This window comes from Notamacropus eugenii, chromosome 1 (genome assembly GCF_028372415.1).
Source record: "Notamacropus eugenii isolate mMacEug1 chromosome 1, mMacEug1.pri_v2, whole genome shotgun sequence".
Taxonomy (NCBI): domain Eukaryota; kingdom Metazoa; phylum Chordata; class Mammalia; order Diprotodontia; family Macropodidae; genus Notamacropus; species Notamacropus eugenii.
In genome coordinates this window covers 520,523,180-520,548,657 of record NC_092872.1, presented here as the reverse complement: position 1 = coordinate 520,548,657, position 25,478 = coordinate 520,523,180, and the positions used below count along the sequence as shown (strand labels likewise).

Below are 25,478 nucleotides of genomic sequence, written 5' to 3'. Positions count from 1 at the left end.
ATGGCTTTCTGGTGATGAGGACAGGAGGGATATATTTTAAAATGAAGATATATAAATAAAAGATAATTTTTTAAAAATAGGCCATAGTATAATCAAGAAATGACCAATAAATAGCTATCCACTTATATCTGAAAAGGCCATCAGCATGTGTGATCTTGTGGTAGATTTATAGGGGGATATGGACAAGAGTCTCGAAGGATGGGCAGATGTAGATGCTTTGTTGTTGGAACAAATGCCCACATTGTTAAGATGTTGAAGTATTAGAGTATAATACTCACATGTATTTAACCTTTTCACTTAACCCTCAAATACGTGTGATTTTTTTGGTTTGGAAGCTCCCTCTACCAACAGATCACAACCCATGACTTAGAATCTTAAAGAATTTCCTGGGACTCAGGCTGTTAACTTGCCTGTGGTCATTTTATAATTAGTATCACAGGGAGGATCTGAACCCAGGTCTTCCTAACTCTAAGTCCAGGATTCTCTATTCACTGGGACACACTGCCCCTCCGCCCTTAAATGTGCACAAGATAGGGGAGAAAGGGAATTCCTTATGACTCACCCAGCAAAAGAGGTATTTAATTTTGGCAGGTAGTTTTTGGCACAGAGCATTTTGGCTTCCTCTCACCTGTCAGCTTGACTGAATTGAGAATTACGACTTTGCCGTACAGTTAAACTGCCAATAAATAGTCAATTAGCCAGTAGTATAAAGAGCATTAATGGTGAATTTGCAAAATGCTATTCAAACACTGGGCTTGTCAGGATTAAATATAGGAGTACAGTTAGAATGTGGTTTCACAAGCCTTTTAATAGAGTATTTCTGAAAACTAATGTGCTTCCCCAACCCCTCAGGAACACAACTGTAACAACCTTAATTTTTTGTCTCATTTGTTGAGAGCAGTAATATAAGTAGTAACCCTAGTTGTCTTTCTTATATTTGCAGTTTTTAATTGGAACAGAGAATGGCGTTTCAGAAACTCTTTAATATGTTGTCATCCCTATTTTAGTCTCCTCTGCCTGTGTAGGAGAAAGTGGTTGGAGGAAAACTGGCAAAAAGAGATGGTGCGGCCATATTAAAAGAAAAGAGACTGAAGTCTCTGTTTTTCGGTCTGCTGGTTTGAGTAGATGGTTAGCTGAAGAAAACTCATGATTAGTGAAGATAACATTGCCTTTTTTTGCCTTTGTTTTTTCTCTTTGTATATGGAGCAGAAATACGAGTAGGCACAAAGTAGCTTTGGGCCAGGCTCTGGAAGCAGGCTTGGGATTTGTGTTGGTGGCCACAGAAGGGTTAGCTTCCTGTGCTTCATTTTAAAACCAGGTGCCCTTGAGGGAGCAAGTCAGAGTCTTTCCCTGGGTGATTTTAAGTGAATTAGAAAATTACTCATCAGATTACTCAATAATCCTTGTTTTTTTGATAACTTGTGTGATATGATGACCCCAGTGTAAGACCCAAACAGTTGTTGGGGAATTCACAATCTTTCGTTAATCTCATCAGGCTTCATGACATCCCATCATGCTTCATGACATTCATAGCAAGTGATTCAAATAAAGGATTCAAATAAAAAGAAAATTCTTTTAAGATTTGACAGGTCAGAATCTGAGCTGTAACAGAGGGATATAGAACTGAATGTAGCTGTTCGATAACTAGTGCAATGGTTTTCTCCTTTACATCTTTCTTGGCAATGTTCCCATACCCTGACTCCTGAATGCTTCCTTATTCCCACGCCTCCTCTTTCCCAAGAATTACCTCTGTAGCCCTTCTAACCCCAGGGGTCTGCTGGGATAGTCCAGATCTTGGCACTGTACATCAGAAAGATTTATTGGTCTCAAAAACATTTGGTAGGAATTGAGATGCTGCTGAATCCACTCAGGCCCTTTGGCTCAAGAGCTTTCTGAAAGGGGCTTTGGGATGGGAGGGATGGAAAGGGGAGGTTCTCTGGCAGAATATTCACTTAAAATTCCAGAGTTAAAGACTGGGGGTGGAAAGGTGGTGCATATCCTATGGTGCATAAGTGCTTCAGTGATGGCAGAACATAGTGGAGACTGAAACAAGGTATATACAGCCACTTTTCCTTTTCAGAAATATATATACACACGTATATACGTATTTATGTATATACACACATGAATATATACATATATATGTATACACACACAAGTGTGTGTGTGCATGCTGTGAGCATGTATGCTGCTGCTTCCAGAGCAGGGAGGGAGTGCCATCTGCTTGAGGCCCTGTTGTTCAGTGTTCTCCAGGGTTCCTGAAGTATGTGTTGGGTTTGAGGAGGGCAGGGGGTGAAGAGGAGGCAAGTGGAAATGGGTCAGATTTCTTGTATGTTATCTAGACTGTGCCTAGAACCCAGCCTCTTCCTAGTACTTTCTTCCAAAAGCAAACAGAATGAAAAAAAAAATTCCCCATGCCTTTTAAAGGAAGATTTGTACTTTATGCCAGTGGGTTCCTGTAACGATTGCTCAGAGTTTGGCAAGGAGGTCCTGTTTTAGGGAGTGAGTAGATTGCAGAGGTGATGGGAGCAGGGTCTGAATGAGAGCCCCAAGGCTGTGATCACTTCAAAGTTTTCTTTGATTTAAGTATTCTGCCTTTTTCTTCTGTCTCTTTTTATGAAACTGCTTTATACTCCCCACCTCCCCAACCCCAGACCCAGAGGTATGCTAGATATATGTCAGGGGGAAGACAAGGCAAAAAACTGCCAAGACAGACACCCATCCCCACCCTCTCCTCCCCTTCCAGCCACTCCCTGGTCTGAAGCTCTGGCTCCTGATTTTAAACACATGCCTTCCCATTCCCTCCCCTCCTTTCCCCACTTAGCCTCCCTGCCCTCTGCCCTCCCCCTCACCCCCCAAGCTAACTTCAGGGGAAGGAGGGACTTTTACCTACCTCATTCGAGGGGCCCAGGGAGGTTGGGCTATAGGGTTATTTTGGGAACAGCTCTTCGGATCTGAAGGCCTTGTTAGGGTAGCACTGACCTTTCCACCAGAGGAGGAGGGCAGGATCAGGAGAAGGGGGCGGGGGCTACTGGAGAGAGACAGGCAGACCCCACACACCCACTAGAACTGTGAAAGGAGCCCGCTGAGTATTTGGAGTGATAGCATTGCCTTGGGGAACTCAGTACAGCCCGGGGCGCTCAGAGGGGGATTTCCCCTTTACTGGAACTGGTTGGAGAATCATCTCCCCCATCCTTTCTTTCCCCAGTAACCTCCCCAGTGAGGTTTCTTAAAGGGACCATGCAACTTTTTCAGAACTCCCTAGAACTACCTCTGGAGTAAAGGGATACTTTTGGGGATTTGAAATCTTTCCTGTCTGTTTGTCTTAGCAGCAACAGTTCCTCTGCTCCCTCAGACTGGTTTTTGGGTGAGGGTTGGGGACGCACTTGTCTGTCATTTACAGACAGACACACACTACCTACCACCTTGGTTCTCCAGTCCTTCAGACCCCTGGCAGGATCATGTTCATACCCCATTGGAGCCTCTTCCTAAGTGTGAAGGTACAGCCTTGAGCCGGGACTAGAAAGGGGCTGGGGGGTGGAGCCCTAGGGCTCCCCCCCAGGCTCGAGCTGGAGGGTGGAGAGGAAGCTGGGGGCTACGATGAGATGAGTGGAGGCCGCTTTGACTTTGACGATGGTGGTGCTTACTGCGGGGGCTGGCAAGATGGCAAGGCCCACGGACATGGGCTCTGCACAGGACCCAAAGGCCAGGGCGAGTATTCTGGTTCCTGGAACTTTGGCTTTGAAGTGGTGGGCATCTACACCTGGCCCAGTGGCAACACCTATGAGGGTTACTGGTGCCAAGGCAAGAGGCATGGCCTGGGGATAGAGACCAAGGGGCACTGGCTCTACAAGGGTGAGTGGACTCATGGCTTCAAGGGGCGCTATGGGACCCGGCAGAGCTCGAGCAGTGGTGCCAAGTATGAGGGCACCTGGAATAATGGACTTCAGGATGGCTATGGCACTGAGACCTATGCTGATGGAGGTATGTCGGACTTGTGGCAGTAGAGAAAATACAGAAGGGAAGGGAAGGGGGAATAGAGAATATTTGACCTGGAAGACAAAGAGATGTTTTGGAGTGTGTCCAACTGAGCCAGCTTGCCCACGTATGCTTTGCATAAAGCATACATTAATCGCCCTTATAGGTGGTAGAGTGTGATCAAGAGAAATGGGCAGGAATCCAGAGACTTGGATTCCAGTTTAACTCTACCACTAACTGCATCTCTTTGGGCAAATCACTTCCTCTTTTTGTGTCCTAATTTTGTTCCTCAGTTGAGGGGATTGGACCAGGTGGTTCCTCAAGTCCCTTCTCTAGCTCTGATGATATGATAATTTACTCTAGTAGAAAGAGGAAGTGGTATGGATGATTCAAAATCATGAGAAATTTTAAAATGTTTCTATTTGGCTTTAGAATGCTCATATATTTTTTGGTACCAGACTTGCTTTCTGTAGGCTAACATTTAAAATAGTTTGCACTCTAGGAGCCACAGTGATGGACTCTCTGCCTTCTGCTTTCCATGAGTGTTGAAGAAGGCATGGGGAGGGAGCCAGGCTAGCATGAAAATGTTCCTCTAGATAATCAGAAGTCGACTCAATAATGTGACCGAGTATGCATGTAGGCTTGTTACTAAATATGGACTTGCATTTTCGGGGAGGAGGCAGACTTGCCAATTGGTGTGTATACTCTGTGTTTGTTCCCACATATTGTATGAGTATGGAAGTGTGGGGCACTTCATTGACTCAGGGGTATTATGTAGTGAGAGACTAATAATGAGCCTAGGTGTCTGGAAAGTTTGATAAGTTCAGGATATGTCTATTGAGAAGTGGCCATTCAACAAGAGATTTCCAGCCACTACATGTTACTCTTTTCCTTTACCAAGGAGAGAGCAGGCTGTATGCTAATGGTATCATCTTGGCTTAAAGTACTATGTGATATGTATAAAGTTAGATCCATCTGCTTTGGGAATCATCTTATTTCTACTACTAATTCATCTTTATTGAACTTCTATTGTGTCTTTCCCTGTACTCAACACTATAAGGGATAAAGAGATATTTAAGTCAGTCTCCTCAGTCTGTTTGGGCAGATAAGACTGATGTTTTCATGACTCCCAAGTGATACACACTTTACAGTTTAGTCAGTCAGTCATGTATGCTTTACAAAGTACATTCACATCCACCCTTCTTTGATCTTTACAATAACCTTGTGAGGCAAATGGTCAATCTCCATTTTAGAGGTAAGGAAACATCTCAGAGAGAAAGTGTGACTTGCCCGTAGTCACCAGTTCAAGTAACGATGGAGCCAGGGCTGGAATCCAGGGTTTCCAAGTCTGGTGCTTCTTTTGTTCTCCCTTATGTAGAAAAATACAAGCTTTCTCGCTAACTATCTGAGAGTTCAGAAAATGCCACCCTGCTTTCTCAGTGACTAGGCCTATGGGTTGGGCCACCCAGTCATTTCTTAATACATGATTGTTGCCTTTCCTTCTGTAGGTATCCATATATTTGAACAGTGGTCCAGAATGTTGCCCTGTGAGATCCTGTAGGTGCACACAGAACTGAGGGAAAACTCTGATCCCAAGGCTTGTTACCAGCTGGTTAGGGCAGCATTCCTTCCTGCTGTGGCCATATATAGCAAGCCTAAAAAAAGCTGCTGATTGGTGCCCGGGCGGGCGGGACCCATACTTGAAAATCAGCTCTTCAGTTAGGTGCTGCCACTCTCATGGTATTTCAGAGGTTCTTGTGGAACCCAGCATACCTTATAGGAGATCTAACCATGGAGTGTCAGAGTTGGAAGGAGCTTTAAAACACAGGATGTCATCTCAAAGGAATGTTAGAGATATTTTAGTCTAACTCCCTAATTTTACAGATGGGAAAACTGAGGTCCAGAGGAAGGAAAATAGTTTGACCAAAGTCACATAGTAATAGCACTTACTATGTGCAAACCACTGGGATTATGAAGATAAAATAATAGTGTCTATTTTCCTGACATTTAAATTCTGTTGAGGAATACAATATACAAATTATAATGGTTGATATACACATAGTGTTTTACAGTGTGGAGAACAAATAATTTTTTTAAAAAAAATTTATGCTCAACAACCATGTTAGGTAGGTGGTACGGGTATTATCCCCATTTTACAATTAGAGATGTGAGACTCGAGAGGTGACCCGATCTTTCCACGGTTGTACAAGGTAGTGGGTGTCTGGAGGCAGAACACGTTTAGGAGGGAATATGATGAGAGAAAAGGCAAGAATGATTGGAGGGGATCAGGGAAGGCTTCAAAGAGAAGACAGCACCTGAATTGAGCCTCAAAGAAAGAGGCAGAGATGAGGGAGGATGGGGAGAGAGAAGGAGGTGGAAGGGGGAGAGAGGATGGGAGAGAAGAAATGGGGGAAGAGGGAATGAGGGGGGAGGAGAAGATAGGGGAGGGAAAAAGGAAGAATGGGAGTGGGGGGGAAAGAGGGAAAGAGAAGTCTGCAAGCTATAGTTATATAGGCTTGATTTTGATTCCTGGGAAAATCTTACAATGGCTAATTAAAGAGGATGACTGCTGAACATCTAGAAAAGGAACTGGTTCTTCATCAAGAATAGGTCATACCTGGGGCACCTAGGTACACGATGGATAGAGCACCAGCCCTGGAGTCAGGAGGACCTAGTTCAAATCTGGCCTTAGACACTAGCTGTGTGACCCTAGGCAAGTCACTAACCTCAATTGCCTCAAAAGAAAGAAAAACACAAGAAAAGAACAAGTAATACCTGATTAAACCCACTTACTTTTTTCGATAGATTTACCAAATTAGTAGATAAGAGGAAAGCTATGGATATAGTTTACCAAGATCTTATCAAAGCTTTCAATAAACTATTTCAAACTCTTCTTGTGGAGAAGATTCGATTAGGCATTAATATAGTCAGATAGATTTGGAGCTAGCTGGATGGCCAGACTGAAGGAATAGTTGTTCATGGTTCAACTTCACCAAAGCCAAGAAGTCACAAGTGTAGTACCTTAGGGATCTGTGTTTGGCTCTATGAGATTTAACATTTTTATTGGTGACTTGGATAAAGGCATAGATTGCATCTCTTTAGAGGGATGTCGAGGGAGAGAAAGCTAACAGTAAATGAAGAAATCAAGAAACAAAAGAATCCACAAGGATCTTGACAGGCTAGAGAATTGGGGTTGATCTAGAAAGATCAATTGAATAGGGACAAATGTAAAGTCTTGTAAAAAAAATCCCAAAACAAAACAAAAAAAAACCCTCCCAAACCCCACATCAAAAAACTCAAGCCAAAGCCTTCACAAGTATAAGGTAGGGGAAGCAAGGATAGACAACAGTGGTTTCAAAAAAATTCCAGGGCTCTTAGTGGACTTCATGTTCAATATGAATCAGTTTGATTTGGCACCTACAAAAGCTACTACAAACTTAGGCTTTGGGAGAATATAGTTCCTCTGTACTCTGCTGTCTTCATACCTCATTTGGAGGGTTATGTTTAGTTCTAAGCACCCTGGCTTAGGGACATTGGAAAACAGGACAATATTTGAAAAAGAGCAAACTGGGATGGTGAAGTCCTTGAGTCCATAATATATGAGGATCAGTCAAAGGGACTGGACATCTTTAGTGTGGAGAAAAGACTTAGGGGGGACAGCTGTCTTCTAGTATTTGAGGGGCTACCTTGTGAGAGAAGGAGTAGATTTGCTGTTTGGCTGATGAAGGTAGAACCAGAAATAATAGGTAGAAGTTGCAGAGAGGCAAATTTAGGATGTCAAGAAAAAAATGCCTAACAACAGGATGGGAGGAAGGGAAGGGAGCAAGCATTTATTAAGCACCTACTGTGTGCGAAGTACCATGTGAAGCACTTTACAAATATTATTTCATCTGATCCTTACAACTATCATGGAAAGTAGGTGCTATTATTATCCCCATTTGAGGTTGAGACAACTGAAGTAGATAGAGGTTAAGTGACCTGCTCAGGGTCACACAGCTAGTGAAGGTCTGATGCTAGATTTGAACTCAGATCATCCTGACTCCAGGCCCAGCATTCTATATAGCGCTCCATTTAGCTTCCAACATGGAATGGTCAGCTTCTAGAGGTGGTGGGTTCCCCCTCCTTAGAGGTCTTCAAGCGGAGAATGGGCATTCACTTGTCAGGTATGTTATAGTGGGGTAACTTTTGAATATGAGTTAGTGGCTGCTGAAGGCTCTTTAAACTCCCAGATTCTTTGATTCTGTGTTTCTGAATTGTGAGAATGCATGGAGGAGGAATATTGATTTAGGGGGAAAGCCAGTAATCCAACTTGACTGGAATGTAGAGTTATGAGCAGGTTAGGAGATGCAATGAATAGAGCGCTGGGCCTGGAATCAGGAAGACTCATAACCCCAAGTCCAATCTGGCCTCAGATATTTACTGGCTGTATGACCCTGGGCAAGTCACGTAACCCTGTTTGCTTCAATTTCCTCATCTATAAAATGAGCTGGAGAAGGAAATGGCAAATCACTCCAATATCTTTGCCAAGAAAATCCCAAATAGGGTCACAAAGAGTCAGACACAACTGAGAAATGACTGAACCAATACAACAAAGCATGAGGATGGGATGTAGGTGGAAGCCAAATTAGAGAGTCCTTAAGTAGCAAAATGAAGAGTTTATATTTCATAGAAACTCCTTGTTTCCTCCAAAACTCAGCTCAGGCTCCACCTTTGTGAAGCTTTTCTTGATTTCCTGAAATTTATATTTAATATATATGTGTATATAAAAATATATATACATATATACACTGATATATGCCCATGTGATCTCAGATAGAATATACACTTCTTGAGGGCAGGAACTGCTTCTTTGGTACCTAGCACAGTGCTTGTTACTTAGCAAATACTTGTTAATTGATTCATACTAGAAATAATAGGACATCATTAATAAGCAAATGACATGGTCCAATTTTTGCCTTAAGGAAGTTCATTTTGGCAACTACGTGGAATAGGGATTGAGAGAGAAGACACTGGCAGGTGAGAGATCAGTTAGGAAGCTATGACAGCAGTTCTGGTGAGGTGATGTGAGTGAAGAAAAGGGAAAGATGGTCAAAACCACAATTTGTCAACTAAGTGGATGTGGAAGGAGAAGCCAGAATTCTGGCTTTGGACATGTTGAATTTGAGATGCATCTGAGATAGAGGAGAGAAGGGAAGGGAAGGAGATGGAATTTAATTTGTCAAGTGCATATGGAACTAATGTCCAGGAGAGAGATTAGGATTGGCTTCTTACAGTCACAAAATTATAGATAGATTTGGGAGTCATCTCTGTAGATTGGATGATTGAACCTATGGAAACTAATGAGATCATCAAAGGGAGAGTATGTGGTGGGAAAAGACAAAGCCCAGGACAGGACATTGGGAGGACACTCACACTTAAAAATGGACCTCACAAAAAAGACTAAGGAAAAACAGTTAGGTAGAAGGAGAGCTAAGGGAGAAAAGTATCACCAGTGTCAATGAAGGACAGGATATTCAGGGAAAGGGAATGGTGGACAATATAGAAAATGATCTTTTCCATCATCTTCCCTACTGTCTACATCCTTCCCCCTTTACCTCCATTTTATTGCCCCCTCCTTCTGTAGACACTCTGAATTTCACCTTTCTCAGGGTGGGGAAAGGGGTGGGTATTGTATTTTAAAGTTGTAAGGCACTGGATGATAGAGTTAGGATCTAAAAATATCTGGAAAGGCTAGAACAATGGGCCCAAGGAGGTTTATGTGATTCACTAAGAGCCATGCTTAATACAAAAGGAATGAATCCTATCAATGCATCTGTCACCTCATTGATCCAGTGCAAATTGCAAACCTCCCATGCCTTTTCATTCTGTGTGACTCTATCCATGTTGCCCCATGAGTCCTCCATGGAATTTTCACCTAGGATTGGGGAAGCCTCCTTTTAGGTCTCTTAACACTCCTTGGGTACCAGTGGAGCACACAGAATGTCTCTCACTCTGTATGACTAACCCAGTTCCTTTTCTGGTCTTGTAACTGATAATCTATCTTTTCTGTCCACTATTCACAAGTTTTGGTTGTTAGTATACTGCCTATTTATGTCTACTTATACAGCTTTCCATTGCCCTTTGGGCAAACTGTAATTCTGATATTCTAGAAATTGTGGTATTTGTTGCATGATTTATAGTTATATGTTATCACTGGAAGACTATTGGTTTTACAAAACTGCAGTTTTTTTGAGAAAGAAATTTGGGATCACTGAGAAATAGTTTAGTGCTCTCAGATACAATTCAGCCTTTTGCCTTCCTCAGATCTAGATCTCATTCACAGCATCTTAGAGTTGTAAGGAACCTCATTATCCTCATTTTCCAAATAAGGAAATTGAGGACAAAAGAGGTTGAATGACTTGCCCAGGGACACCCAGCTAGTGTGTGAGATGGAATTTGAATTCAGGTCTTGCACACTCCAGGTCCAGCACCCTATTCACTGTACCACCTAACTGCCTCAAATCACATTTTCAAATACATAGACCATCATAATCCAGTTTATAAATGCATGTTTGTTCAGTCCTCTCAGTCCTGTCTGACTTCTCCATGACCCCATTTGGGGTTTCCTTGACAAAGATATTGTAATGGTTTGCCATTTCCTTCTCCAGTTCCTTTGACAGATGAGGAAACTGAGGCAAACAGAGTATGGTGATTTGCCAAGGGTTACACAGCCAATAAATGTTTCAGGCCTGATTAGAACCCAGCCCTCTATCCACTGTGCCAGCTGGTTGCCCTATAATTGTATGAGAGAAGTCCAAATAAAGTGGCATTTAAAAAGGGAGAGATCATTTGTTGCTGGGAGTTTGGTGGGGGTTATCAAAGAAAACTCGCTTCTATTTCAATCAAAGGTGTCCAGAAATTGGCTGAGCTCACAGGTAGAATCATTCTGGCTCAGAAAGTCTTTCCTATCTGTTCCATAGAAGTTAGAAGTCAAGAGTATTAACTTTTCAGAGTACTTTCATACCATCTCATTTCAACCTGTAGAATGTTGGGGCAAGGATCATGAGGCCATACTAGATTGTCAGAATGGGATTTTAATGGGAGCAGTGAGAGATCACCTCGTTCAACCCCTTCATTTTTCAGATGATGAAATTAAGTCTCAGAAGAGTTAAGTAATAACTTGCATAGGAATCAGCACTGGTCAGAGTCTTGGATATAGTAAGTTCTTAATGTTGAGTAAGTGAACATTCCCATTGTACAGATGAGAAAACTAAGACTGAGGAAAGTGAAGTCACACCTCCCTCTTTACCCTCTCATCCCACCCCAAAAATAGTAAATTGATTCTTAATATTTAGATCATAAAAGGGAAGCAAATTTTAGGTTTCATGGTAAAGGGGGCTTTATAAATATAGGCAACATTTCTATAGGACTACACAGTTAGAAAGCACTTTTAAAATATTATCTCATTTGATCCTTACAACCTAGTGAGATTGGTACAAGTATTATCCTTTTATTTTATGGTGAGGAAACTGGGGCCCAGGGAAGAGAAATGATTTGTCTAAGGATGTATAGAGAATCAGTGACAGAACTAGAACTTGAATCCAGGTGTGTCTTTGTTTTTTTCAGTTTTACTGTTATTTGCTTTTGTTTTTATGCCACAGATATTTCAGCTTAACCCTCTTCCCACCATAGAATCTGGCCGAATAACAAAGAAAAAATTTCGACAAAGCTAACAGACACAATGATTGTAGCTGTTGAAGCTACAATCTGTGTATATGTGTATAAAGGATACACACATATACATGTGTATATATATGTACATATATATACACATGTATAAAAAGCATACACATATACACTGCACGTATGAAATATATTTGTATGTATATATCTCTGTGTATGCATATGTGTGTAATATATGTATATGTATATACCTATATATACATATATATATATATATACATATATATACTTTCAAATATGTAACACCACCGCCACCACCCAACTTTCTTCTGAAAGGATGAAGGTGTGTTTCCTTATCCGTTCTCCAGAACCAAGACTGTTCATTACAATTCATCAATTTCTGCTATTGTTATAATTTGCATTCTTATAGTCATTGTGTATATCACTCTCTTGAATCTGCTTTTTTTCCCCACTCTGCATCACTTCATACAAATCTGTGCTTTTCTGAATTCCTCATATTTGTTGTTTTTTATGTCACAATAATATTCCATCACATTCATATGCTGCAATTTGTTTAGTCATTTCCCAGGCGATGGGCACCCATTTCCATTTCCTTTGTTTTTGTTTTTGTTTTTGGCTACCTTAAAAGTGTTGCTGTGAATATTTTGTTATATCTAGGATATCTCTTTCTCACTTTAACCTCCTGGGTGTATATGCCTAATTGTGGAATAACTTGGTCAAAGAGTCTAAGTAGTTTAATGACTCTTTGCAAATTAATTTCCAGGTTGCTTGGACCAATTGAAAATTCTACCTCCCAGCATGTGCTCGTGCATGTACTGGCCTTCCTCTAGCATTTCTAACACTGTGTTTTTTGATATCTTTGTCAAGAAACTCAGATTTTCTTCAAGCTCAGGGCTCTTTCCCTCACATCTTTCTGCCTTACTGTCAAACTCTCAAACCATATTTCCCACAGGCAAACCATTTCCTTAATTTACTTATGAGGTTCTGCCAAGGAGAGTGACTTTTTTATCTGCTCCTAAAGTAGATGGGACTAGAGGGGAAGTGTGTCTTTAACCCTGGAGAAGAGCCAAGTCAGGGTTCAGGATATATTTCTAAACTTAGAAGATTTAGAATTGGCAAGGACCTTAGGGATTATCTGGTCCAATACCCTTATTTTGCAAATGGGAAAATTGAGACCTAGAGAGACTGACATGCTTAAAAATAATTAGGAATTGTAACACAATTTCTCTGATTTCAAATCCATTGTGTTTTGGTCTTCTGCCATACCAACCCACCATGGTCTCTCAGCCCATGAGACCTTCAGGGAGTCAGGGTGGTATCAAGGGAAGAATACTACTGGGAATTTAGTTTGTACCAGGTCATGTCAGCTACTGTCTTGAAAGCTGTCAGCACTGTTTGGGGGAGGGGACAGGGAAGACGTCAATCTCATTCTCAAATACTTCTGTTAGCTATGATGGGTAATTAATTAAAGATTGTCTGAAAGCCAAGGAGTATTGGAGCCATGAGGTCCCAGGGTCGGAGTTCTCCTCACCATAATATGCAACCCAATCCTTTCTACCCAGAGTGTAAAAATAGTCCAAATCAGCCTTGTTGCTTTGGGTAGCATGCAGTAGTCTCTTCAAGCCAGAGAGTGTTGACTTTCAGCACAGGTGGTTTTAGATGGGAAATGAAAGACTATGATCCCAGATTTGTAGAGAGCAACAGAAACTTTCTGCCTGCTTGAACATTCCTCACAGAGCAGTGTAGAAAGACCAGCTAGATTAGAAGCCAAACTGAACTTGAGTTCGAGCTCTGTCACTAATTCACTGAGTGCTCTTGGGAAAGTCACTTCCTTCATTTCTTCATCTAAAAAATATAGATTAATAGCCCTATTGTGAATGTGTTAATGAATGTGAATTTTTCTTTTAACCCTTTGGAGTCTGGTGTCTAATGTTCTATGCTAATTAGGGATAGAGGTCATGTTAGGGAGAGTTTCTTGGATGATTTCCCATCTTTAGCCATAAAAGGACCATCCGTTGACTCTTATCACTTAGCTTTGCTCCTGACATAAGCCAGACCATGTCCTAGCCATGAGACTGTGTCTGCCTGCAGTGTGAACTCCAGATGCCCTGATATGAACTCCAGAGCATCCAGTCCTACCCCAGGCTCACCAGAATTCTGGCCAAATTGCCCATTTCTTTGTCATATGCACTTCCATTTTAATGTCAGAGAATCTTAGTTGAAATGTATCTCAAAAACTATCTTGTCTATCCTTTATCATGATAAGGGTCCACCCTGCTGTAGTGTGCTAGGCTAGGAATGTGATAGTACTATTGTCAGACCAAACCTATCATATTGTAATCTGTTCTAAGAGTCACATTTTAGAAAGAACACTGATAAATTAGAGAATGTCCTGAGGAGGGCAATAAGGCCCTAAGTTCCTGCCATATAAGGATTTGTTGAAGTAACTGAGGAAGCTGAGACATGATAGTTGTCTTCAAGTCTATCCATATGGAAAATAAATTAAGCTTGTCCTGCTTGACCCCAGAGGGTTTAACTAGGAACAGTGGGTGAAACTGGTAGAGAGAGATTTGGGCTTTTGAGATTTTGGCTCTAATGACCAATTAGAGCTATCCAGAATAGAGTAGGTTGCCTTGAAAAGCAGTGAGTTCCTTGTCATTGAGTTCTTCAGATGGTAGCTGGGTGGCCACTTTTGGGGCATATTATAGGGGGAGATTCTTGTTCAAGTATGTATTGGACAAGATGGCCTGTAAGATCACTTCAAATTCTGAGATCCTTTGATTTCCTAGCAAGTGATCCAGCCTCTACTTCATCATCTCTAGTGAGAGGAAACTCTCTACTTCCTGAGGTAGCCCATTTCTACTTTTGGACAGCTCTAATTACCAAGAAGCGTCACCTTATGCGACACCAGAAAAATGTCTGCAGCTTCGAGCCTTTGCCTCAAGTACTGCACTCTACAGCCAAGAAGAAAGAATCTAATTCCCTTCTTCATGTGATGGCCCTTCAAATACCTGGAGATAGCCTTCATGTCTCCTTCCCCGTCACTCTTCTCTACACTGAGTAGCCCTAGTTCTTTTAATTAACCTTAATATATTGTAGTCTCTAGTCCTGGGAGCCTTTTCCAGTATCTAATCCAATATCTAATAATGTCTTTCTTAAAATGTGGTACCCCCAACTAGGTAGATGTGGCTTGACAAGAACAGAGAACATCAGGGACTATCGCCTCTCTTGTTCAGGATGCTCCCTCTTTTAGTAAGGCCTAATATATCATTACATTTTGGGGTTGTCAGGTTACATTGTTGAATCCTATTGAGGTTGCTCTCCACAAATACCAAATATTACTTCCCCTTCTCCCAAACCTTTTTTACACAAGCCATCATCTGACCATGTTTTCCTCATCCTGTACTTACAGAGTTGATTGTTTGCACCCAAGGGTAAGACTTTACATTGATCTCCATTGTATTTTATTTTATTAGATTCGTCTTATTCTAACATGTTGAGGTATTTTTGGATCCTCATTCTGTCACTCAATATGTTAACTATCACTCTTAATCTTATGTCATCTACAAATTCAATAAATACAACATTAATACTTTCATTCAAATCATTGATAAAAATGTTGAACAGAAAAGGGCCAAGGGCAGATCTCTGGATCACTCCCTTAGAAACCTCACCCTAAGGTGACATCATCACCAGTTCGTTATCCCTCTCCTTTCTTTGCACAGGTGGGGAACTTGGTGTAGAATATCACATTATACTGTTAGGTTTAGCTAGTTTTCCTGAACTGTTTCTACTTCCCTCTTTTTCTTTTTTTAATATTCTTTGTTACAAGGGATAGTTCTCTGGGTAGGGGAAAAATATATCTGGAAATGAAGGTAATATGAAAACAAAAGAGATCCAATATAAAAATCCATTAATAACTTTAGGTTTGGTCACTTAACCAGTTTTAAAGTCACTATACTGTTATCTGGACCACATCTTTCCATTTTCTCTACATGGATAGTATGAAAAAAAATGTAAAAGCTTTGCTGAAATCCAGGTAAATTTCATGTATGGAATGTCTCTGATTTACCAGTCAGTCTAATGAACTTGATAAAAAAAAAAAAAAAGAAACGACCAAATGCAGGATCATAGGTTAGAGCTAGGAAGGACCTCACATCATCTAACCCTACTTCTACTGAAAACATGAATCTCTGCTGGACAGGTAAGTAAGTGCTCATCTTCCCTCCTCTTGAATACCTCCAGTGATGGGCAACTCACTGCCCACCAAGGCATTCCCTTTCTTTTGTTTGGCAGCTGTAGTTGCAAAAACTTCTTTCTTTTTATAGAATTATCTTTCTATAACTTCCAAGGGTTTTAGTTCTGTACTCTGGAACTGTAGAGAACAAATCAAATCTTTCTTATACTTGACTGATCTTTAGATATTTGAAGACAATCAATCTTATTTCCTCAAAGTCTTGTCTCCTTAGGTTGAACAACTCTAGTTCCTTCCAGTGATCCTTTTATGACAGGTTCCAGATTCCCTCTACATTCTGGTCACTGTCCTTTGTCTAGGCTCCAGCTTATCAACTTCTCCCCTCCAAGATAATGCTTTATTGGAAATATGAAAATGACTTCATTAAGTTGCCCACCTGGTATCACTTCTTCATTTAAATCTCTTCTGGTTCTTTTCCTTCCACCTTGACTCTGACCATCAGAGAGCCCAAAAATGTGACTTCAGACAATTTTTCTACCCAGAGAAGTTGAAGTTTGTGCTCCCCAAATCCAGTTCTATCATTGGAAGGACATTCCTAGCTGAGGTGACAAGGTCTTTTTTTCTCTAATAATGATGGTAATGGTGATGATGAGAGTAACTCCTTAACTCCTATTTCTACAATACTCTAAGCTTTGCAGCATGCTTTCTTCACAACATCCTTGTATGTTATATTCTCTGTTTTGCAGGTATAAAAATACAGGCTCAGAAATGTTGCCATTTTTCCATAGTAATACTGTTAGTAAATGTTTGAGCCAGGATTTGAACCTGTGTCTCCTGACTCTTTCCATTACAATGTGCCATCACATAAAATGTTAAAAATTGAAAGGAACTTTAAGAGACCTTATAGTTCAATCCCCCAACTTTACAGAGGAGGTAATAGAAAACACAGAGGGAATATGGTTCACCCAAAGTCACACAGCAAGTGGTGGGGTGGGCAAAGCTAAGACTAGAATTCAGTTCCCTGGAAATCCAGTCCTGTGTTTTTGTCACTGTGTCATACTGTAAAACTTCTGGGGACTCATTTGAATTCTTGCAATGGGATCTGTGGCAGATAGTACCTGTTGCCTTGCAGGTGATGTTTTACAGGAAAAAAACTGAGCACCTTCTCAGAGCCCAGGTTTGGTTTCTGATGTATAGAAGAGTGATTATAATGGAATGACCTTCACAAAACAAAGAAAGTTAGATCTGAGAATGCCCCAGGAACACAGAACATCAGAGGATTCTTATGATGTTAGAGGGGTCCTTAAAAAATCTTGTCCTATCTCAAGTGGGCAAAGCTTTCTTCTTGCCCAAACAGGGCAGAGTATTATGGGGCTCAGACCTCTTGTTCCTCTTCTTGATAAGTACAGAATATGTGGGCTCTTTCCCAAGCATTTGCATGGAAGAAACACCCATAGCAACAAAGGCACGAATCCATTGAAGAATACAGTCAGGTGGAAAGAGAATTAGATTGTTCCTTTTGACCCCAGAGGACAGAACTGTACCAATGGATGCTAAGAAATTATCACATTAATACAAACATGAAGAAATGAGTACACAGACCAGGGTGATCATGGTGGAATTGAATTTTCAGGAAAAATAAATTCATGTTTAAGCATATAAGTTATAATATGTAGATAATCCCTCTCTACTCCGAGATTCCATGATGCTGAGATACAGGGAGTGAGATTTCTGTTCAATATAACAAAAGTTTTCCTAACAGAGCTATCCAAAAATAGAATAGATTGCTAGTGAAATAATAGGTAAGGAGTTTCCCAAAACTGGAAATCTTTGAGTAGAAGATAGATGACCATTTGTCAGGGATTATAGAAGGGATTCCTATCCAGGGATGGGTTGAACTATATGATCTCTGAGAGCCTTTCAGCTCTGAAGGTTCTATGACTCTCATTCCTGGAAAAGGCTCCTATTAACCTCCCATGATGTAGAACCTGAAGACTCACTTATTTCTTTTCTTATAATCCTTGGTACAACCTACCCTGGAATAAAGAGTCAGTGCATTTCTTACTGAGGTGGGTAGAACGTCTTTTTAAAAATTCGCGGTGGAGATTGTTTTCACCCTGACTCTTAGATGATGGCAGGGTAAGGAATCCTGGGGAAGGGGGGTAAGTAGCTTTCCCATATTAATGGAGATATTGAATATTGAGCTGACAGCCTCATCCATTCAAATCAATGGAGTTCCCCCCCAAAAACCTGGGCATCCTAACTCCCAGAGGGTAGTTGAGAAAATTACACTGGTCCAATTTAAACAGTTGAGTCTAGGGAAGAGGACTAGGGTTAGCTGTGTGACCTTGGATGGGTTCCAGTTATGTGCTGGTCCCAGTTCATACTGAGAGCCAATTATTAAATGTTTAGTGTGGTCACTACACCCTGAAACAGGCAAAGGCTACAAATCAAGGCTTGACATTGTTTTGTGGATCGTCTAGGCTCTACTAAGTGTTGGAGTAAATGTTAACAATGCAAATTAAACTTAAAACTGGGTCATGTTTACTTTTATTTTTTTGCGCAATAGCCACTCACTAAACATTTGCTAACACAGCCCTGGTCACATTCCCATTTTGGACAATTGCCTATATTTCTAAAGCACTTTGATGTTAACAAAATACTTTCCTCACAACCTGCCCATGATGTAGGTGGTTTAGGCATTATGTGTATTTGACAGATGAACTCCTGCCTTCCAGGGTTGTTGTAAGGACCAAAGGAGATAATGTATGGAAAGTGCTTTGCAAACCTTAAAGTGTTATGTGAACACTATTATTATTATTATATCTTAAAGTACCATAAAAATACTTGTCAGTCATTTTTCAGTTCTATCCAACTCTTTGTGACCCCATTTGGAGTTTTCTTGGCAAAAATACTAGAGTGGTTTGCTATTTTCTTCTCCAGCTTATTTTATAGACTAGGGAACTTGTCTTCCTGATTCCAAGCCCAATGATTTATCCACTGTACCACCCAGCTGTCCATAAAAAATGCTAGTTATGATGATGATGAGGATGGTGGCAGCTAGGTGGCACAGCAGTTAGAGGACCTGGAGTCAGGAAGACCTGGGTTTAATTACAGCTTCAGATACTTACTAGTTTTTTGATGTTGGGCAAGTCACTTAACCTCTGTTTGCCTCAATTTCCTCAACTGTAAAATGGAGATAAGCACAGCTGAATGGCACAGTAGATAGAGTGCCAGGACTAGAGTCAAGAAAACTCATCTTCCTGAGTTCAAATCTAACCTCAGACACTTACTAGCTAGGTGACCCTGGGCAAGTCACTTAACCCTGTTTACTTCAGTTTCCTTATCTGTAAAATGAGCTGGAGAAGGAAATGGCAAACCACTTCAGAATCTGTCTCTGTAACCCAAATGGGGTCACAGAGAGTCAGACACAACTGAAAATGTCCAAACCAAAAAAAAGTAGGGATAATAATAGTACCTACTTCACAGGGTTGTTATGAGGATCAAATGAGATAATAATGATAAAGTGCTTAGTACTCGGCACATAGCAGGTGCTTTATTAATGCTTACTGTTATTATTATGAGGAGGAGAAGGAGGAAACCAGGACTCTGAGAGAGGTGTCTGGCACCTATCGCTAATAAATGACAGAGCTTGATCTTGGACCCAGGGCCAATCCCACAGCCAGATTGTTTTTGTACTGCCCACACTACCACTGCACAAGCCTAGTTTCCTTCAGTCACATCTCAGAGAGATGTCACACCAAGTGTGACAGGTTTTGACCCTCATGCCTGGTTCTCTCCCTGTTATTGTTCCAGGTTCTGCCAGCCCCAAAGCCTCCCAGCTGGTGACCAGCAAATTTCCTAATATAACTTGGCTGTTTCTTGCTCAGTTGGCAGAAGCTACTCTCCCATTGCAACTGTGCCTTCTCTCAGACCTAAAGGAACCCCGCTAGTCCATTTCGCGTCAAATGTAATATACCTGCACTTCATAGAGTGGATTTCATTTATCATGAGAATAATCACCAAATCCTTTTCTCCGTCTCTTTTTTCTACCCTTTGTTATCCTTTCTCCCTCTGTTTCCATTTATCTGTGTTATTCTTTCATTCCATTTTTCTTTCTCTCTTCCTTTCTATGAAACTGCCTCCAAGTCAGGCTGGGGCCTCAGGTAGGTTTGTAGGTGAACTGAACTTTTGGCCTGGTAATAGTTGGTGCTCAGCAAAATAGTCCTCTTGAGCCACCATGATAAACCGTGGCTAGGTCAGTGTCCACCGAGGAGAAAAGGGACCCCATATTCTTGTTCCCAGACTTACTGGTTATTGCCAGGAACTCTGATATATCGAGGAGCAGCTAGGTGGCACAGTGGGCTTGGAATCAGGAAGACTCATCTTCCTGAGTTCAAATCTGGCCTCAGACACTTACTAGCTGTGTGACCTTGGGCAAATCACTTCACCTTGTTTGCCTCAATCCCTCATCTTAAAATGAGCTAGAGAAGGAAATGGAAAACCCTAGAATCTTTGCCAAGAAAACTCCAAAATGGGGTCACAAAGAGTTGAACATGACTGAGAAACAACCTAGAAGGGATGTTGTGGCGGTGGGGAAAGTGATCTGTAGAGACAAGGACCCAAGATGAAAGAGGGACTAGAAAGAGCAGGGGAGATAGGAAGGAATAGGACCAGTGGAATTTGGTCTGTCCTGGTTGACTTTGGGGAATATAAATGTTGTCACTGTTGCTTTAGCTGAACTTTAAAGAGAATACATTAAAGTTGATGGAGGAAGAATGGCTGATGGGAAAATGGAGGTTTTCCTGAGAGAATTGGATTAGATATGGAAGTTTAAGGAGAAAGGAACAACGGACATTATTATCATTATTACTATTTTAAAACTGAAGCTGTTCCAAAAAATGAAATCACTTAGTAGCATAGTAGAAAGAGCTGATGGAGAATGAGGAAATTTAAGACTCTAGCTCTGCCACTCACTTTGAATGACCTTGGAGAAGTAATTTCCCATCAAGTTTTCATTTCCTCCTTGGTAAAGTGGGGTTGAGGATGGGGGCAGGGGCTGAAATAGAGGTGGGGAGAAGATGGTCAGATTAGTTAGGTCAGACTTTCTTCAAGTCCCTTGTGATTCTAACATCCCATGTCCCAGCTTTGCCATGAACTTGCTATGAGAACCTGATGAAGTCATTTCCCCTTCACTCTGGTTCTGTGTCTTCCTCTGAGAATGAGAGGATTGGAGTAGTAATGGAAATAAACACCTCCTACATGTCAGGCCCTGTGTGTCAGGAACTTTACAAATGTCTCATTTGATTCTCACAAAAGCCCTGTGAGGTAGGTGCTGTTATTATCTCCCTTTTACAGTTTAGGAAACTGAAGCAAATAGAGGTTAAGTGACTTACCCAGGGTCCCACAGCTAGTTAGTGTCAAATTTGAACTCAGGTCTTCGTGACTCCAAACCCAGTACTCCATCCACTGGGCCATCGGAAGATTCCTGAGTTATTTTCCAGTTCTAATCTTATCGTTTCCTCTAGCGATGATATGTTGTGATTCCTTAACAAATGAGAATGTTGAGGCTACAAGAGGGGTTTCAGGTTAACTCTGAAAGGAGACGATAGTTTCTTCCCCCTGGCTACTAAGTCATCCCCAGCCCAGGCATGTGAGGCATGTGAGTATGAGACATGGGCTCTGGGTCTGGGCTGAGCTGTGGTAGTGATAGGTCTGCTAGCTGCTGGCCAGGGAGGCTTTTGCGTTTGTGATCTAGAAATCAACACCCCCAGATTCTGTTACCTGTTTCTGCCCCTAGGCAAGACTCAAGCCAACCAGGTCCCTGGATCCCCCTCCTCAGCTTCTTAGTGGCTACAGCACCTCTAAAATTAGTTTACAGAGAGAACAGGGCAGGACAGCTCTGCTACAAGTGTAGGCTCTGTTTATGGGGCAGAGGTCTCTGCTGGAAGGCAGGAGACCTCCAGAGATATCTCTCTTCCACCAACAATCCCAAGGCTCCTATTCATCATGGTGGTGGTGGTAGTAGTAGTAGTAGTAGCATTACTAATTATTTACTTTTACTAACTTTTAAATTTTGATATTACCGTTTTACTTTTCTTACTAATGATATTAAAAGTAACAATAAGTGACATTTCTATAAAACTTTGAAGTACACAAAGCACTTTAATATTCATTTGATTAATCCCTCCAATAGCTCTGTGAGGTACAGTATAGGAAGACAGGAATTTCAGGAATAATGTACATAGTCCAGGACTTGCCCATGGCCAATCAGTTAGTAAAGGGCAGAAGCTGGATTTAAACCTGTCTTCTTGCTCCACGTCCACTACTCCATCCCTAACAGTGATTCCTTTTTATTGTCTCCCCTCTTATACCCCGTATACTTTATCTTTGCTCATTCAGGGAGTATTTGTTAAATTTGTCCTATGTCCTAGGAACTGTACTACCTGCTGAGAATACATATATAAAAGTAAGAATATCTGTTCAGGGGCAGCATAGCTTCCTTGATTGATCAATTGATTGATCTATCAAAAGCTGATTTTGGAGTCTGGAAGACCTGAGTCTGACAGATACCATCTGTGAGACCCTGAGTAAGTCAATTAACCTCTCACCGGCCCAGGCAGCACTCTAAGACTATAGGTTGCCGAGAAGGAGATGATTTGCTTTGACAGAGGAAGTTCCTTATCAGGAGCTCCCAACACTGAGGAGAAAAAAAACCCAACAAACAAATCCACAAGTCTGCTCCCCTCCCAAAAGAAGAAAAACAAAAATAAAAAAGGGTGAGACAGTTGCTGCCTTCAAGGCGCATAATTATATCCCACAGAAGTTGCAGTATGTGAATGGATAAATAAATATAGGCTATATAAGAAAGAAAGTTATGGTGGTTGGGGGCAGGCACTAACCTCTGGAGAATCAGGAAAAGTCTCTTAAAGGAAGTATTGCTTGAACTGAACCTTGAAGGAGACTCTGAGTTTCAAGAACTGGAGGAGGTGTGGGGGATGGCTTGTGCAGAGGTATGATGAGAGCACATAGAAGGTCATATATGGATGATGGCAAGTAATCCACTGGCTGGCCTGTTCATAGAGTGTATTTAAGAATGAATAATATATAATTCCTGGGGGGAAATAGTCAAGGACCAGGCTATGATGGGCTTTAAAATGCCAAGTAGAAGAATTCTAGTTCATCCTTATGGCAATAGGGAGCCACTGAAGATTCTTGATGAGAGGAACGATGTGATCAGGCCTGTGCTTTACAAGCATCACCTTGGAAGCTGCATGGAAGATGGTTAAAGTCAGTCAGTCAGAAAACATCTATTAAGCCCTTCTAATGTGCCAGGCACTGTGCTGGGCATTAGGAATACAAATGCAATAAAAACAGAAAGGCCATTCCCAATCTCGAGGAACTTAATTGTGATGGGGGAGCACAACAAATGTAAGGCTAAGAGTAGGTACTTGGCAGGACCATGAGGGTTAGGGTGATAGGGTCCAGGGAGACCGTGGGCCTGAGACAGGTGAAGAGAGGGCTAGGAACAACATCCTGGGATATACCCCCACAGAGTGACCATCATGGGTCACTGGGATACAGTGACTAATGATCATTCTGTGAAGGAGACCAAGAAGGATAGATCCAACATAGGATCGTGACAAGGCCATGTCTAGAAAGCCAAGGGAAAAGAGAATACATACAAAGATGGGGAGAACAACAGTATCAAATGCCTCAGAGAGGTCAAGAAAGATGAGGACTTTCAAAAAAATGGATTTAGCCATCAAAAGATACTGGTTCTTGTGGTTTCATGGTGTATTGTGGCGGGGACCATCTCAAAGAATTCAGAGACAGATCACCTCTAATCCAAGTACAGGCATTTATTGGGTTGTTGGGTTTGTCCTTCGTTTTTGAAGAGGACATATGACATCAGGGAAATAATGACATGACTTGCAGTTGATTTTGATTTCAGTGAGGGAAATCCAAGTATAGGCACTTATTGGGAATGACTCCTCCAATGGGTTGAGTTCCAAGAGGAACCAGAAACTGAGTAAGACAACACAGGCAAATTTATAGTGTAATGTTGCTTATTGCACAACAGAAATTATGAATATGAAAAAAGCAGGAGGGAGTTTGTTAAGGGATTAGGTAATGGGGAAGGGGTCCCAGCCTGGGTGGAACTGTGCATGCATACAGAAAAACCTATTGGGGGGCATTAATACATAATAATGATATTATAATAAGCCTCTCTATGTCATTAGTTTACTCTAGATCAGTTCTTTACTGTTACTGTGCAGGTACTTACTTAGGGAAAATCCCTTCTATTGTTTTGGGGTCTACATCCTGCTCAGGCATCCTGGTGGTGCTGCTTTCTGATTGGCTGAGTATTATGGTCCTGTCTTAGATTAGATGCATGTTGTTGTAGTTGAATGTGTGGACATACCTGCTGTTTCTGTGGGAAATATGAGGAATGGGTCTGGGAGCAGTGGTTAGCTAGAGGCAGGGACTGGGATCCCATCACATGAACACACCTGCTGTTTCTATGGGGAATATGAGTTCATGGGCACACCTGTTGTTCTGGTGAGCAATGAGACATATATGAGGAAGTTAAGATATTGAGTGGAGGGGGGAGAATGACTAGTAGGGGCCTGTGATTGAGTCTGGGGGCCTATAGTATGGTTAAATCAGGGCATGCCTGCTATTCAGGGAGGCCCTTAAGGAAGTTAGAATATTGGGGCTGAGGGGCAGCTTTATTAGGATTCCATCACTGGTGAGCTAGGAGAGAGCAGTTTCAGTTGAGGGTTAGGAACAGGATCCAGATAGCAAAGGGCTGGGCCATGAATGAAAGGTGAGAAAGTGGAGGCAAGAGTATAGAAAGCTTTTTCTAGAAGTTAAACTATGAAAGGGAAAAGAGAGGATGATAGCTTAATAGGTGGTAGGGCCAAATGTAGGATTCTTTTTTTTTATTAATTAATTTTATTTATTTTCAATGTTCTACAATAACTACCATACAACTTAGATTATTATTTTTCCCTTCCTCTCCACTTCCTCCCCGCTCCCTCCCCAAGACGGCATACAATTTTGTATAGATTCTACATATACATTCCCATTAAATACATTTTCACTATAGTCATGATGTGTTAAAGAATTAAAATGAGTGGGAGAAGTCATCTAACAAACCAAAATGCAACACACACACACACACACACACACACACACACACACACACACACACACACATGATCTGCTACAATATACAATTGAATTCCATAGTTCTTTCTCTGGATGTGGAAGGTAGTTTGCCTTAGAAGACCATTGGGAATTTTTTTTAAGTACTTGCATTTTTACAAAGTTCCAAGTCTACCAGAAAAAACTCTCGCACACTGTGGTCATTGCTGTGCACAAAGTTCTCCTGGTTCTGCTCCTTTCACTCAGCATCAGATCATACAAGTCTTTCCAGGCCTCTCTGAAGTCTTCCTGTTCATCATTTCTTATAGCACAATAGTATACCATTGCATTCATATACTATAATTTATTCAGCCATTCCTCAATTGATGGGCATCTTCTTGATTTCCAGTTTTTGTCCACCACAAAGAGTGCTGCTATAAATATTTTTGTGCATGTGGGACCATTTCCCATT

The 25,478-nt window shown here is 41.4% G+C and overlaps 1 protein-coding gene across 2 annotated transcripts in view; it reads left to right on the top strand.

Moving 5' to 3' along the window:
* Window positions 1–2,981: 2,981 nt before the first annotated feature.
* The window catches only part of JPH2 (junctophilin 2), a 60,185-nt gene continuing 37,688 nt past the window's right edge, over window positions 2,982–25,478 (top strand). The window contains exon 1 of one of the 2 annotated variants that reach the window (XM_072633662.1): window positions 2,982–3,984. In XM_072633662.1, the coding sequence (XP_072489763.1) occupies window positions 3,606–3,984 (379 nt within the window). In that variant the 5' untranslated portion in view covers window positions 2,982–3,605. The remainder of the gene's footprint in view (window positions 3,985–25,478) is intronic. The other variant, XM_072633661.1, reaches the window with a different exon arrangement.